General features: G+C 36.3%; 1 protein-coding gene across 1 annotated transcript in view; it reads right to left on the reverse strand.

Moving 5' to 3' along the window:
* The window catches only part of UTRN (utrophin), a 303831-nt gene that overhangs the window by 79082 nt on the left and 209336 nt on the right, over positions 1 to 15413 (reverse strand). Inside the window, exon 53 of the mRNA XM_039706856.1 lies at positions 4997 to 5126. Coding sequence (XP_039562790.1) covers positions 4997 to 5126 — 130 coding nt within the window. The remainder of the gene's footprint in view (positions 1 to 4996; positions 5127 to 15413) is intronic.

The raw sequence follows: 15413 nt of genomic DNA on the forward strand, positions 1-15413 counted from the left end.
AATCTGACTAGGTTTATATTCCAAGGTTCTCATGAACTAAAAAAACCCCAAACAATCAACCAATAATAAAATTAACCATTTTGAACTCCAGCCAGCCTGTTTCCATTAACATCCTCTAAGTTTGCACTCCACAACACTCAGCAAGTGGAAACAATTTCCTTGAATGTTACTAATATGGTTCTGAGCAGACAACCGTGTAGACCCTACAGGAAGAATTTCAAAGCTTTACCAAAGTGGACTAAACTTGTAGGGTGACTAAAAAAGCTCTAATTTTGAAAATGAGAGAGAGAAGTATTTTGTGATTCCCTCATGGGTAAATGCACATTTCTCTTATCGTGGGAAGAAACTGTTAAAAGTCATGAGTGAATGAGCTCCAACTAAAACAAAAGCAGCAGTGTTGAAAATAGTGTAATTAGTTTCTGGATATGATCCCACTGACTTCCAGTGGGCTACATCGTCTTCATTCTCCTAAGCACTTCTGATTAACAGTCAAGACTTCATACTCAGTCCAACTGCACAGCAGAGGGGAAAAAAAAATCCCAGCACTGTGTGATAGTTAGAGAACAAACTCAAGTGATTTAGAATAGAAATGCTGTTTGCTTTATAATAGAAATGCTGCCTGCTATATACCTGTTATATATTAGAAAATAATATGTATTTATATATATAACATAAATTGCCCATTTTCAGTGAGATCTTCCTTGCAAATGGAAAAATTACAGCAGAGAAATTTACCTAAATGTCAGTAGTGGTAAGCAAAAAAGTTCAGCTTTTATTTATGCCTGAAACACAAAGATACTGTCCCTCTACAAGTTTAAATAAAATATCTACATACAATTCACTGATACTTATTAACATATTTCTTTTACAACACAGATGTGATTTATGGGGCTTTCTATTCAATTAATAGGAGATACCAGATGGTAAATACTTGTTTTTAAAGGCTGTGTTTATCACAACAACCTTTGCTACCAAATAGCAGCTTTCAAAGCTAGGAATCTAATTGTCTTAAGAAAATTAAATTACTAAAGTAGTTGGACAACACTGCAGACTTCCAGAACCATTCACTATTGCAATGAGAATCAGTGTAGTGGTCTGTGATGATCTGCTAGGATGTTCCACTGCTTCAGTGGAAATGTAAGGACAGAATTTCAGCAAAGCTTTATCATCAGTTCATAGAACCCTGGGGACATAAAATAAGAAATCTGCTTTCCTTTGTCTTTGCAATGGCCTGTAACCTTACAGTACATGGAATTAAGAATCCAGCTATAACTATCCCATAGAGAATTATAATTAACATTTTTAGATCAAAGTTTTCTCCTATACTATGGGCAAGTGAAAAAAATATGCTAAAAACATAACCATTTTCAATTTCTTTAACCTTTCCATCCATGAAATTCAGCAGCTGGCCTGCTGGCTTATCAATCAGCTCCATTCAGATGCTGAGGCAGCTCAAATACAGGAAGACTGAAGCTTGCTTTTTTGTAATGGGGAAACATGGCAAAACAAAAGCAGAAGAAAAGATGGATGGGAGATATAGTTGACTAAGAAAGTAGTTTCCTGGAACACAGAGAACTCTATCTGAATGTGCCAGTTACTCTCTGGTATAGTAGAAGGCCAACCAAAGATGTATAAGGTGAAGATGGGGGAAAGAAGAAACCAAGGCTTACTCATAACCTGAAACTACATTCTTGTCATATGTTTGAAATTAAGAAGACCATTAGAGAAAAAATGGGTTATCATAAGGCATGCTGTAACAAGTGTTCTGTTTGGATGGAACAATAAATGTATGTATATATGCACAAGTCCTTTGAACAGGTCTCAGTCAGACAAGTTCAAAACTGATTCTGATCAGTTTTCTCCTAAATCTGCCTCATTCCATGCCCTTGCAACAATGTCCTCTCCTTGGCATGAAAAGACCTGTGGTGAAGGAGAAAATTATCAAAAATATTGATTTTAAAAAATTAGATTCAGAGGTTGAAGAAAATAGAAAACAATTTCACAACCTTTATCATCTTCAGATTAGCTAACCATTCCCCCAAAATGACCCCTTCCCTTATACAGAAGTAAGAAGTAACCTCAAGAAACTGATTTCCAATTAATGCAAGTTTGAGTTAGTAAAACAGCTTTCCTATTTCTATTATAGAATCAGCCAAATCAAGACTCTGCAGTGTTGACTGTTTGTCAATATTTTTAGAAAACAGACTATCAGTTTAGAACCCATAAACACGCTCCACACTTATCAACATGAAGTGGACTTAATTGAAGTTAACAAGTTAACTTTAATCAAGTATAGAGAACACCAGTGACCAAGAGGCTGGCAAAAAATAAAAAAAAATAACAACTTAAAAGCAAACTAAAGTCCACACCCTTCACTAATAATGGTTAATCTGAAGAAAAATTGTGTGCATCTGGCTGTCTTCTAGATCAGAGATTAAGTTTTCTGGAGACTGGTGGCATCAAGTTGTCAGAAAAAATTTACTAGACTCACTCCTAGGTGAAAATTAACAGCTTATTATATATATATGAGCTCAGACAGAATGATTTAAAGACAGCTTTTGGCCTGGAGGTCTATCAATCTACAGAAAGTGCAGGCCTGTTCTGCACAGGCTGCGAGTGCCCAATGCCGGCAGTGGGAGCTTCACGTCTGTGGGAGAAGAGGTTAGAGCTGCCCAGTGCCAGGGACAGCAGATTGTAGTCAACTCACCATGGGGCACACCTGAGGTCTCCAGCCACAGTGGTGGCACCTCAGGAAAAGTGTATTTAAGAAACAGAAAACACCAGAGAGGAGGGGGGAGCCAATAGGAAAAACAGCAAAGGGAACACTGAAGTCAGAGGAGGCGAAGCAACCCCATGGTAAGGCAGATTTTCCCCATGGAGATTGCACACAGAGGACTGGCATTAGAGGAAAGAAGCAGCAGACAAACTGCTAAGCTAATCATGAAGTCACCACCTTCCCACCCTCTCGTGCCACTTGTTGCCTCTCTGAGCATAACCAGCATCACAATAAGGCAGGGAAGAGACAGGAATGAGGGAATCAAGCTGAGTCTGTGAAAGGCAAGAGGAAAGCTGTGGTTTTAATGTTTGTGAGGTTTTTCTCCACTACAAACCAACCTAGTATTTAATTATTTATTTTAAATGACAATAAAAAGTTTGTTTTCCCCAAGCTAAGCCTGTTTGGTCCACAACAGTAGTTTGCACAGGATCTGCATCTGTGTCCTGTCTGATCCCCATCCTGACCCATGAGCTTTCTCACTCATGTTCTTCCCATCTCCTGCCTCCTTTCCACTGCAGTGGAAGACATAATTGGATGGGTGGGAGTTTGGCTGGTAGTCAAGACTAATTCATCACATGTTCAAAAAACTAAGTCCATGGAAGTACTGAGCGTGAAGAAGAAAGAGGAAAAGAAGTTCAGTGCACATGTATGAGGGTCCCCAGCCTGAACGTGACAGGTTTTTAAATACAATGACTAGACCAGAGACATGCACACATCATTTGCAGACCATAGATGTCATTGCGATGCAGTTTACCATGGTCATCAAATTCCCTGTTATTCTGTTCTCACTGCCATTGGTATAACACAAAATAATAATAATTTTCATCATAATAGACTGGATAGCAATAGCTTATGATGCATCTTATAATCTGAAGTTGGCGTTTGCAGTTTGCATCTCATCAATCAATACTGACTAGATCATTGACACCAAATTCTGTTAGAAAATGAGCATTTTGCATTGGCAAGGTTTTATTTACTGGCAACATTTGCACTGACTGAGAGGTTCTATGTTTTTGAGAAGAGAAACTGCAATTTCAAACTTCTGTATGAAAGAATGAACAAATATACAGAGAGCATCCTTACTTTTCAACTGCAAGGTTGCTTGTGATTTAGAGCAACTAAAACATTAGAGATGCCATAAATCAAATGGATTACAGAGTAAAAAAAACCTGAATGTTTTCAGGAGTCAGGAGCTCAAAACAGAAGTAAAGCGAGTACCAGCAGCACTAATCAATGAGATAAATGGTTCATTGGCTTTAATCACCAGCTATTCAGACTGTGATAAAGTTGAACTAGGGAATATGAAACCACTTAAAAATTTGTACAGAAATAACACAAAGCATGGATGCAAGAGATTAGTAGTTTCCACTGAACAAACTTAAGAAGTTTGCAATGGAGATGTATACGATGATGCATGGAAATAAAAAACTAACTCCCGATAAAAGCAGGTATACTGTAATTTTGTAAATTATACAGAACAGTAAATTGTTCACACCTTACAGCAAATGACAGTTCTGCAAAAGCAGATTATTACCACCTTTTCTGAGAACAGTTCTTGTGTAACTAAAAGTAAGACTTCATAATGCTGTAGCTTATATCAGACTGTAGAACTTACACAGATAATTTCCTATTTTGTGGGGGAGTGGAGAAAAATTAACTTTTTGCAGGCCTCTGATATTTAGAGTAATATCTCAAAAAATACTATGCAAAAAACAGTTTCTAGCATAGCTGTGGTTCCATTCCTTAGCAATGATTCACCCACTATTCAAATCTTAAGGATTCTGTAATGACTGCCTTCCTAAAGCCGATTTATTTTACTTCTAATGAGATACACCACTAAACATGCTTATTTCTATTTATGGAGTAAAACTTTGCTATAGGCATATGGATGTTTGAATGGGAACACTTGAAGTACTATTCTGACTACATTTAAGGTGCATATGTTATTATGCTAGGAAAAAACTATCATTGGTGTTTTGAACCTAAAATTGGAAAAGGCAGAAGAGATGTTTCTACTTCTTCCATTAAAATGTTACAAATTTCCATTGATATCTTACAAAGCAGGAAAGTAACCCTTGACTCTAAAACATTGAAATAAAAGCCACCAGGATGCCATTTGGAAAAATCTGAGCAAGTAACTGGGAAATAAATTATGTACTAGAGACATGCAAGTCCTTTCTCTCTTTTTTTGACCCTCCCCAGCAGTGACTATTTTCTGACCTGTTTTTGAATGCAAGCTCCTCCTTGGTTCCTCAGGCCCCTCAATTGGTTGGTCAGCAAGGAAAACTCGTGCCTGGTCCACAGCATTGAGAACGGTTTGCTCTTTTTCCTTCAGTTCACGCCTCAGTGCCTTTTGGGAATGGAAAGAAGAATGCATTTGTAACTTGACTTTGTGAACAATATTGTTTTCTCTGTTTTCATCTCTCCATCCAGACCTGCCTAGTGAGTGAGTAATAGCCAATGTTAATCAGAATGCAAGATAAAAATGCAAATTTTACAAAACAGAAGGAGCAAGAAATTGAGGCTGGAAGGGTAATTTTTAGGAAATTGACTTGAAGAGAGTAACACAGGAAAAGTGATGACGGCAAGTTTAAAAAAAGCCTAACAAACAAACTACTACATTAAAATTCCATTAGAAACTAAATTTAATGGGTTTATTGCTTTCAACAGGATTACTAATATATAGTAGATTGCTACAACAGACTGTTTACTTTTTTGATAGCTGGAATAACAGCAATTTGCATCTACTAAGACTTCAGAAAATTATTTTACAAATGCTAAGGTGACTTGAAAAAATTGTTAACATTCCTTAGAAAATGAAACATTTTGTTTCTCTCCGCTATTTACTAATATTTTTAAAATTTAGAAAACATGTACCAGAAACTTTATTGTGATAACACATACTGAAAAAGCAAGTATTAAATGAATCAAAAAATATTTTGATCTTTATTATGCAAAAATCCTTTGAAACATATATACAGAAAGAAAAAATTCAATTTTTATGTAAGATTTTTTCATGGTGGTAGAAATAAATGTAAGGATATGATGCTCTCCAGCACTTATGACTTTATTAAAGGTTTAAATGCAACCAACCTTTTTAAAACAAAAGGTTATAAGTAATCAGCTGTTATGTTTCTTATGAAGCATTTTCTTCCACCATAAATCTGTCCCACCTAGAAGGAAACTGCTTTTCCTGTTTTTTTTTTATTATTTTCTACACATAGAAACACAAAAGAAGATACTTTAAACATTATTAGGATGTTTTGCTTACTTTTTACAATATATTTTATAGTACTAATTTAAAAGTCAAGGCTTATTTTGCTGTCACAAATTGCTAAGGTCCCATTCCAGATCAAAAAAAGCAGTTAGCCAGTGCTGACAACATTATATAATAAAATGAGTGTTCTACTACAGAAAAGTTTGAAAAACATACACCATAAAAACATCAACTGTCTTTTCTTTTCATTACTTAGTCTCTTGATGCCACAATCACAAAAAACACCCTCATCTCAACTTTAGCTTAGCAGGAGGCAAGATGTTATTTTTCCTCCCTCCTCCCCCACTTCATTCCTTTGTCCTCCGCATCTTTCCAAATCCTGCCATTCTATTGCTTCAAATAAAATATATAAACAAATATGTAAATAAATACATAACCCCAAGAAAAACTAAGCACTGAAAACACACTAACCTCCGTTACATTTAGAAACCTGCATTATACAGTCCAACTTTCAGTAAGCATTAACTGTTGCATTTATATAAACACTCCTGAGAACAGTGTTCTCTGTATACTTCTGAATAGCAATAATATTCTTTGTAGGATTCAATACATACTACATGAAGTAAATAATGAAAATTGCCATTTAAAAAATAAGCCTTTTCTATTAAAAAAATACAGAAATGGAAGTATTGCAAAAGCGACATTCCTGAAGAATCTCTTCAGTCCTTCACAGTATGTATCAATATTTTAATTTGACATTACGCACACTAGAATAAGACCCTTTGAATCACCCACTGGTTACAAATCGTTAAAGCATTCTCTATGCAGAAATTTCTTTCAAAAGAGAAGGAAGGCAGTATTTACAGCTCGAAAAATTCCTCATTTAAAAAAGACTTTTGGTTAGCAGAACCTATGTGGATGCATCAGTAAAATATAACGCATTTTAATTTCAAAAACTTGGTCAGAAACAAGAGTTGATTACTACACTTTGAAGTGGGGAATATTTCTAGAATGACTTTTCTCCCCTCCATACCACTTCCAAAACATTTCCACAGCATACAAGGAAAGGGAGGCTATGTCACATTTTGAGTACGCTAAGAAATTCCAGCAAAACAATCTCTAGAAACAATCTAGAGATAGATCTCTTTTACTCTGTCTGTCCTGTTTACCCTCACATACTGTGTTTCATCAATTTCTCCTGACCCTCAATAAAACTTCAATCAAGTTTGACCTAAGAGACCTTGGATTTAATTCACCAACATCCTTGCCATTGAAGTAGTTCAAATTGAAGTTGACACCACAAAAGATTTTAAGAGTTTGGCCCATACAGTTCATCAGCTATAAGTCATCCATAGCAATCCTTATCAATATTTTTGATAGAGAACTCTCTTAGCATAAAATAAACCATACACTGAATTAAAACTACTAAAATAATTTAGCAGTAGAGTACCTTGAGCACATCACAGACTTCGTAGATTATCTTTTGTTTTGGTTTTTTCACTTATACCACAGGTGCAAAAATAATGCACTCAGGCTTGCATAACCTTTTCTTAGCAGTACTCAATATATTTCTCTGTGTCTCTCTGCCAGTAAACAAGAAGAGCAATGAGACTACACACCGCAAGGATAACCAAGCATACCAATAATACCAATAATCTTGTCCCAGCAAACCTCTCTGCAATAGAAAAAAAAAAAAAAAAAGAAACCCACTTATAAATCTGATCTTGAGCTGAAATATCATCTGTCTTGAATGGACAAAATAAAGATTTTATTGGAAAAATCGTATCTAGAGGAACACTACAGAGTAAAAGTATGTCATAAAAAGCCCAACAAGGAACATAAAATCTACAATACTGAATTTGCTGATTTTAAATATTTTTATATAATAAGAAGTACAACCACATATGTTAGTGGTTTATTTAGTTTTTCAAGAGATACCCCTCCAGTAGCTATCTAGAATGGATGTGCCTCCTTCACTAGACAAAGACATTACTTCATTCTCCTTTTGGCATTAAGAACTAAAACAGTTAAAGTATTTGTAAGCTTTGAGTGGAGCACAGGTTTTAGTAGAGGGTGAATTCCCCTCCTGTTGCTGGCTATGTGTTTCAGGGAGGAAATTAGGAGAAAATTAACACTAGAGTTTTGGTATAGATTCAATAGGTGAAGGTATGGCAAAAAAAAACCTTGAGAAGCATCTCAAAACTTGTCACTGAAAACTGCCCACTAATAAGATAAACACAAGGATGCAAGTGTTGAGTCCTGTTGAGTATGCAGATGTGAATACAAAATGAAAAAGTGAACACTGAGCACAGAGATAACACCTTTATTCTGCCCACACTAGGCTTTTTTATGTTTACAAAAGCAAAATAATATTTTAAAGTTATATTGGTCATACAAAAAGGGATTAGACACAACTTGGGCAGTAATTCATACCACTGTATTTCATACAACAATTATAAATTGCAAAATTACTGTACACTTTAGGTAATGGTTTAAAATGAATGCTTCACTTCCCTTCCCTTAGTAATCTGACAGGTGACAGACCATTAAATCCAATGTCTATGGTTTATACAGTTCTGTTGCATTTGTGAATACATTGCTACTTTCTACATAAATCAGGCCATGCAAGAGTCTTGGAAAAACCAACACTAATTTTAGACATTCTTGATTCTTATAAAAGAGGGGGGAAAATCCTGAAAACCTAAAATCTGGTGTGCTGATACTGTGTCAACACAAACTGTTTTCATAGCTGACCCTAAACAATAGCCAAAAATACTTTAAAAAAACCTGCTTTGAAAAACAGTCTTCCGGTAGTAGATGGACATGTGCTTACAAAACTACATTCTTGAAATATTTTTTCAGCATGAAACAAAGCAATAACTACAATCAGCGCTGCAGCATTCATTCTGTAGGTATGAGGTCTCAAGTTAGCCAACTACGGTGGATAACCCAGAACCCAACCAACACAATCCTCCTCTCAGGAAAAAAGCCAGAAGGGCCTTCATGATTTTCAGCCATGAGCCAGTGATTTACTCTCCATTTTGATTTGTTCCTCTTTTAGTGACTCTGAAACATACATTTCTCCCTTTATAACTCTAAAAATGCAGACAGATAGACTAGTTGCTCTGTTACACCAAGATAAGCGTATCTTTAAGGAAGAGAGGGCAAAAAGGTTCATCTTATTTCTAATATAAAACCCAACCCTTCTTGTAAGGTAAGATTTTTAAAGGAACTTGTCTAAACCAGGCCATTACAAAATTTCTGTTGGGAATGCTTTGCAGCTGAAGTCTTTTCCTCTCTTGGAAAATTTAAAAGCTCCAAAACTTTTGCTATTGCGATTTTTACACTGTTTAATGTATCCTGAAAGCACCTATGTCCTTCAGCTGCACCTATGTCCTTCAGCTGCACCTTAAAATTGTTTTTTGAGCCTAGTAAGTGGACTTCCAAAATTACTCACTGTTAATTTGCAGTCTTTTTCTCTTTTGAATTGTACAGGCTTGTACAGAATAATTCAAGGAGCAGATCTGCTTAATAGTTCCAACAGATGAAGGCAAAGCTAATTTCAAAGAAAACACATGGGATGTTTCTTAAAAACAGAACATATTTAAATCAGGTCTCATTATGCACTCTTTCAAGGAAGTAAAGATGCATGTTATTGTAACTCATATCAGTTCAGCACACTGTAGCCTTATGTGCCAATCAGCAGCTCCTGTAGCATTTAATTACTTATTCATCTTCTTTCTACAGCCGGTGCTTGAAAAACTCCTGTTACTTTTATACACTAAAATGAAATGGAAAAAAATAATTCATGGCATTAACAGGATGGGAAGAATAAGCAGGATGATTGAGCAAACTCAGAGTGAGATGAGGAATTGTTTATAAAGATCATACAGAGATAAAGGTTGTGACTGAGTCTGTGCCAGCTGTCTCCATCACTAAAGAATGAACTGGAAAGAAAATAAGCATAGCATGTTTAAAAGCTGTTCCTTCTTGTCAGATACTATTTAATGGAACATGTACACAAAAAATTTCAGAAGTGTTTTGGTCTCTGTACACATCTCTCTGTAAAAGTCAATTTTATGTGTCTATCCCATCTGATAAGGAAAATAGTCAAATAGAGAGCAATATTTAACTTGAGACCATGCAGCCCGCCATGCATTTACTTTTTACTACTTCATACAAAATCTATGTGGTAAGAGAAATAATGAAGGAGAAAAATGGTGCCTAATATACAATCATTACTACCTAGAGATACAAAGACACACGTAGCACATGAGACTTTGAAGATGAGACAGTATCCTACATGTGACAAACAGTGACCAACACCAGAACAGGGGAAGAAAAGGAAATATGAGTGTGTTGGGGGGTGGGGAAGAGAAAAAAAAGAGAGGAAGCTGTTTGCCTTCATAATAAATATGAAGTATTTTAGATTTTAGTATTTTAGTGAGTATTTTAGATTTCTTTTTTAATAGAGGAATCTAAATAGATATCTCAAAAAGGACCAAAGAGAAGTGCCAAAGGCTGCATTTTTCTAAATTGTCTCAGTTTACCATTTGCCACTTGCTCTCTCTTTTGCTGTACTGTCAATAAAGAGTGCAAATAGGGTGTCAGCTACAAGGGTTCAGTGTGAGTGTGGACTCAGAAGTCACATCTACAGCAAATTTCTCCTTTTTGCCTGCATGCACAAGGAAACTAAACTGACAGAAATTTAAAAGCAAAGATACGGGCAAAAGAGAATTAGACTCCATGCTGGTGATCTCTTACCAGAGGCAAATAAATGTTAGCTTACTTAAGACTTTCCCTTTCATTTATCAAAATAAATGCTTCAGGCCAGAAATATGGGTACTTTTCACTGAGATTGTCTTGTCTCTTGATAATTTCCCTTCTCTCTCTGGAGGAGTGCATGTGCTCATGGCTACTCACCGAAAACACCACCCACCTTTGAATATGCATTAACAGATACCCATTACATAAAATAAGCATCTAAAACATCTCTCAAACAAAGTACCTTGCAGTAGTGCAGCCAAAGAGACAGAGGAAGGAAAGTATGCTGTACCACTGCTGCTCAGGCTTAGAGACAAGAAACACAAAGCTGTCACCGACATTGTAAAAACCGATAACCAGTAAACTGACATCTCAAACTGCATCTGCACATTCCTGCGAGACACTTCAATATAAGGAATGGTAACTGCCTTCTGAACTTGTTACAGCTCAAAACCAGTAAGGCTGTACAAAACCAGTAAGGCTATTTCCTCCATTTTCATCTAAAAGCATTCCAAAATCAGCAGAAGATGTTTGGAAGTCTCTTTGGAAAAGCCACACTTAAAATACCCTTGTGAAGTGTTGAAAGGCCTCCTTTGTGCACTAGAAAAGAATCCAGTACAACAGCACAAAGGCAGAAGCAAGCTTCATTGCCACACAGATTGCATCAAAAAAGACATTAAAAAGCTATTCTTAAATTAAAGATCAGAGGGCTATACTTTTTCTTTAAAATTAAACTATTTTTTTTTCACAGTTAGTTTTCCAAGAAAGAACTTAGTCTTCTCTGAAGCAAGAACTGCAAGTCCTACACTCCCTAGGGATGCTACAGGACCTAAATCCAACGAGATATGAAGGGAGACCCTGCTTAATTGAGCAAAGGTTACAAAAAAATGAGGCATAATGATGTTCATTAATATGTCTTCCAGCACCAATGATCTTATGTAACTTGATTTCTTATTTCCTAGTCCAATGAAAGGAGACTTATTTGTGTTTCTAGGTCAATGATAACCAAGACTTGGTTGCCCAGAGAAGTTTGGAAGCTCAACAGAGCATAGTCTTTAGGGACTGGAAAACACGGAATGCCTAAAGGCTTTTCTTTTCTTTATATTTTTTTTCCTTAAAATTTATTTATTTTTGTTGGGGGTGGGATGTAGTTTAAATATGATTAAGAACTACTGTGTGGGGAAAAAAACACCACACCATGCATCCTTGTGCTGATGCCAAAGCCATTATCGTCAGAAAGCTTTTTAAAAAATATATAATTACTTTTTTTTTAAAAAAAAGTGAAAAGACAGGCTTCAGTGTGCTAATGTGAATTCTCTACTGGATCTACTACTGAAATCCCCAGAAATATAACCACTCTGGCCAGAGGAACCCTTTTGTGATGGGGTTGCTGCTCAGTGCATATCCACTGAACTTACTTTGTTGGCTCTCTCTCTCTTCTTCAGGAAAGCAATTCTTTATATTCAATCCTTACTTTGTATTTCACTGTACCATGAATACTACAAAAGTATCATATAAACAGCGAAACAAAATCTGATAGAATATATCTATTTTGCTCATCCAGCAAGTTTCTAATATAAATGAGCATATTTTGATTTAAATCACTTGTGATATGACAGCTAAAAAAAGGTATGAGAATCATTAAATTTGATGGCTTGCATAAACTACACAAAAGCAGATGAAAACCGGCTTGGTTTACAATGCTATCCATAGGAAAAAATGTTTTTAATGGACCTTATAGAAAAAAAAAATCTGTTTAACATATCTAATCAGAATTTAATACAAGAATCCATACAGATTGTACCCCAGAGACATCAAAAATGCCTGAATCAGTGCGGAGACTGAAAGAGGAAAAGAGCAAAGCTGTTGCAACTTTCTACTCTTCATGTGGTGGATAAAAAGTATTTACTTTTACACAACAGCAGTCATCACCCTGCTAGCAGTGGAACCAATTTTCAAATGCCAAACTACCAAATGCCATTCAGTTTTCTATCAAAATGACTACAGTGTGCTTTTGGTGAAGGAAAACTAATCCCACCAAACCCTGCTATGGAAGCATAACAGTTATCTAATATCAACAACCTTGGAAGACTGGACCTCTTTTTATTCCTGTTTTTATTTATTTTATAGTAAACCAGTAGTGTCATCAGAGGCATTTTCATACATTTCTAATCAACAGAAGGCAGGAAGATAACTAACCCTCTCTACTTGCTCCATTTTTTTTTGCCTGTCTCCCCAGACTCTGCTCCTGTCAGAAACACGACAACTACTTTTATGTAACTCAGGGACAAACCAGAACTTTTAATCTAAAGTATACAAGAACCGGTGTCCAGACACGGGGGACTGTCAGGAAAAAATCAGCAAAGATAAAATAACATTTTAAACTGTCTGCCAAAAAAACCCTGAAAAAGTCCACAGGAAAAGATCACTGTACAATGCCAAGTAAAGCATTGCACTGAGTCTATTTCAAAGACATTTAAAAATATTATAGCCTCTAAAAAGCAACCTTAAAGACAAGGCAATATACCATCAAAAAAAAGGATCCTTCCATTTCAGATGAAACTGTTTTGTAAAGCTGTCTGCAGAACAGAAGTTACATTTCTTCCACACTCTTCAAAGTTGTACCTCCTTTGAAGAAGCAAAGGAAATTTGTGTCCTCAATGCTAGCTCTAATTAGCTTCAAACTGTGTAACTGTGCACTGCACAGTGTATAACTGGGTAGCTTAGGATAACAGTTAATATAATACTGGGTAGCTTTGGGAAACAGTTACATAAAACCCAACAAACGAGTTTGTGGTGGAAACACTTTCAGCATCAAATTCCATCTTTTCTTTATGGGTGGCAACTGATATAATTCTCCTTTTCATGTCAGAAAATACTCACAGAAAAAGGGGGAGGGATAAAGAACACGAAAAAGCATTATTCTGTTTATGCATCCAAAACAGGTACCGCCTCCAGCCTGACACAAGACACACAAAACATCTGCTGCATATTAAATTGTTTATTACTTAACTGAGCAAGAACCCTCAAATATCCTGTTAGCACTGCCTATTTTCTTGCACCCTCAACAGTAAGCATCTATCTCTTCAACATAAGAGAGACACATTCCTCTTTCCTTGTTTGCTGGCAACAGACTGGCTTGGGTTTGCTCAGGCTGTGTGATTGCTGAGCACTGATGAACTGCCATTAGCTTCCTGCTTCAAATTGAAATTATGGCACCATTAACAAGTTGGGTGCTGCATTGTTGTTAAGAGTAGTTAAACTCAGGTCACCTTTTGCTTATTTTGTGTGATTAAGATTTCTCTTCATTTCTTCAAAAAAAACACCAATGTGACAAGTCAAATATGTTTGGTATCATAAGCTACCTCACAGTTAATGGTACCTACCATATTAATGCAGAGGTCTTGAGAAAGACTTTTAGTAATTACAGTTCAAACTCAATGCACTTAAGAGAAACTTTGTGATATGCAGCACTATGAATATTCATTCAATAAAGATAGGATGCACTTTGTGAGCATGCCCACATCTCCTGAGATGTTTCCTCTACATCAGCCTCCTTACTGCTAGAGTACATCAGCATCCCTGACAATGAATTCTGATCACCAAGAAAAATATGTACTATACAGCATGACCTATAAATTATAAATAAGCAGATCACTGCAGAAAGTCTCAAGGGAGCCTCTCCTGTATGAAAACTGTGTAAGGGGAGGAATATTCCCTTTAAGGGAGGAGGAAGCACAGGCAACCGAGTCCAGCTGAATTTTGAAGCAGAATAAAATGCTAGGGACCAGTTGCAATTTGAGGCTAACTCTAGCGTTCCTGTTCTGTATGTATGCATGCATACATGAGAAATCCTTTCAGAAGCAGAAACCCTGTCAACGTTAATTACTCCTCTTTCTTATAAACAGTCACTTTGGTTTCTCTTTGGAAGCAAATGGTCCAGACAGACAACTGAATAATCGCCAAAGAGTCAAACTGTCTTCCTCACCACAATCTCCTTCAATCTCCCTTGTAGCTTTTTGCTCTCAGCTCTTCCACTATGGCTTCCCATTTTCAAAACTATCTAAAACGACAGCAACTTTGTAGAGCTGTTACCACACAGCTTGTTACTGTGACATGCCAGATTATGCTGGATCTCTGCTTTGGGTCACTTCTCCAAAATTTCCAGTCTCTGGATTGTGTGCTAGTATATCCAACGTCTGCTCACTACAGAAAGACTACTGTAAAACCATTACTGAAAAAAATAAGTAGTGTTTGAAAGAGGAAATACTCTACTTCAGACAATTTTCCAGCATTTATGAGAGAGTCCTGAGGAAGGAATACCCTAAGGGCAACATGCCTTTCCCTTCTGCTTAAGTCACCTCCTTCAGCTCATTCTAGCTACCATAAGAAATTAGAGGAACATGAAAACACAGAACCTGGCACCTATGACATACCTGTAAAAGCCAATGGCATTTAAGAAGGAAAAAAAAGGCAAAAAAGGCAAGCCAAATATAATATTTCATATATTCTATAGCACAGCAGCAATGCAGCAGGTATCACAACATAGTTGTGGTAGGATTATTTTTTTCTGGTTTTTTCTTCTTTTTTTTTTTTTTTTTTTTTTTTTTTTTTTTTTTTTTTTTTTGGGGGGGGGGGGGGGGGGGTGGGTTTAAG

Source organism: Passer montanus, unplaced genomic scaffold (genome assembly GCF_014805655.1).
Source record: "Passer montanus isolate IOZ18808 unplaced genomic scaffold, ASM1480565v1 scaffold2, whole genome shotgun sequence".
Classification (NCBI taxonomy): domain Eukaryota; kingdom Metazoa; phylum Chordata; class Aves; order Passeriformes; family Passeridae; genus Passer; species Passer montanus.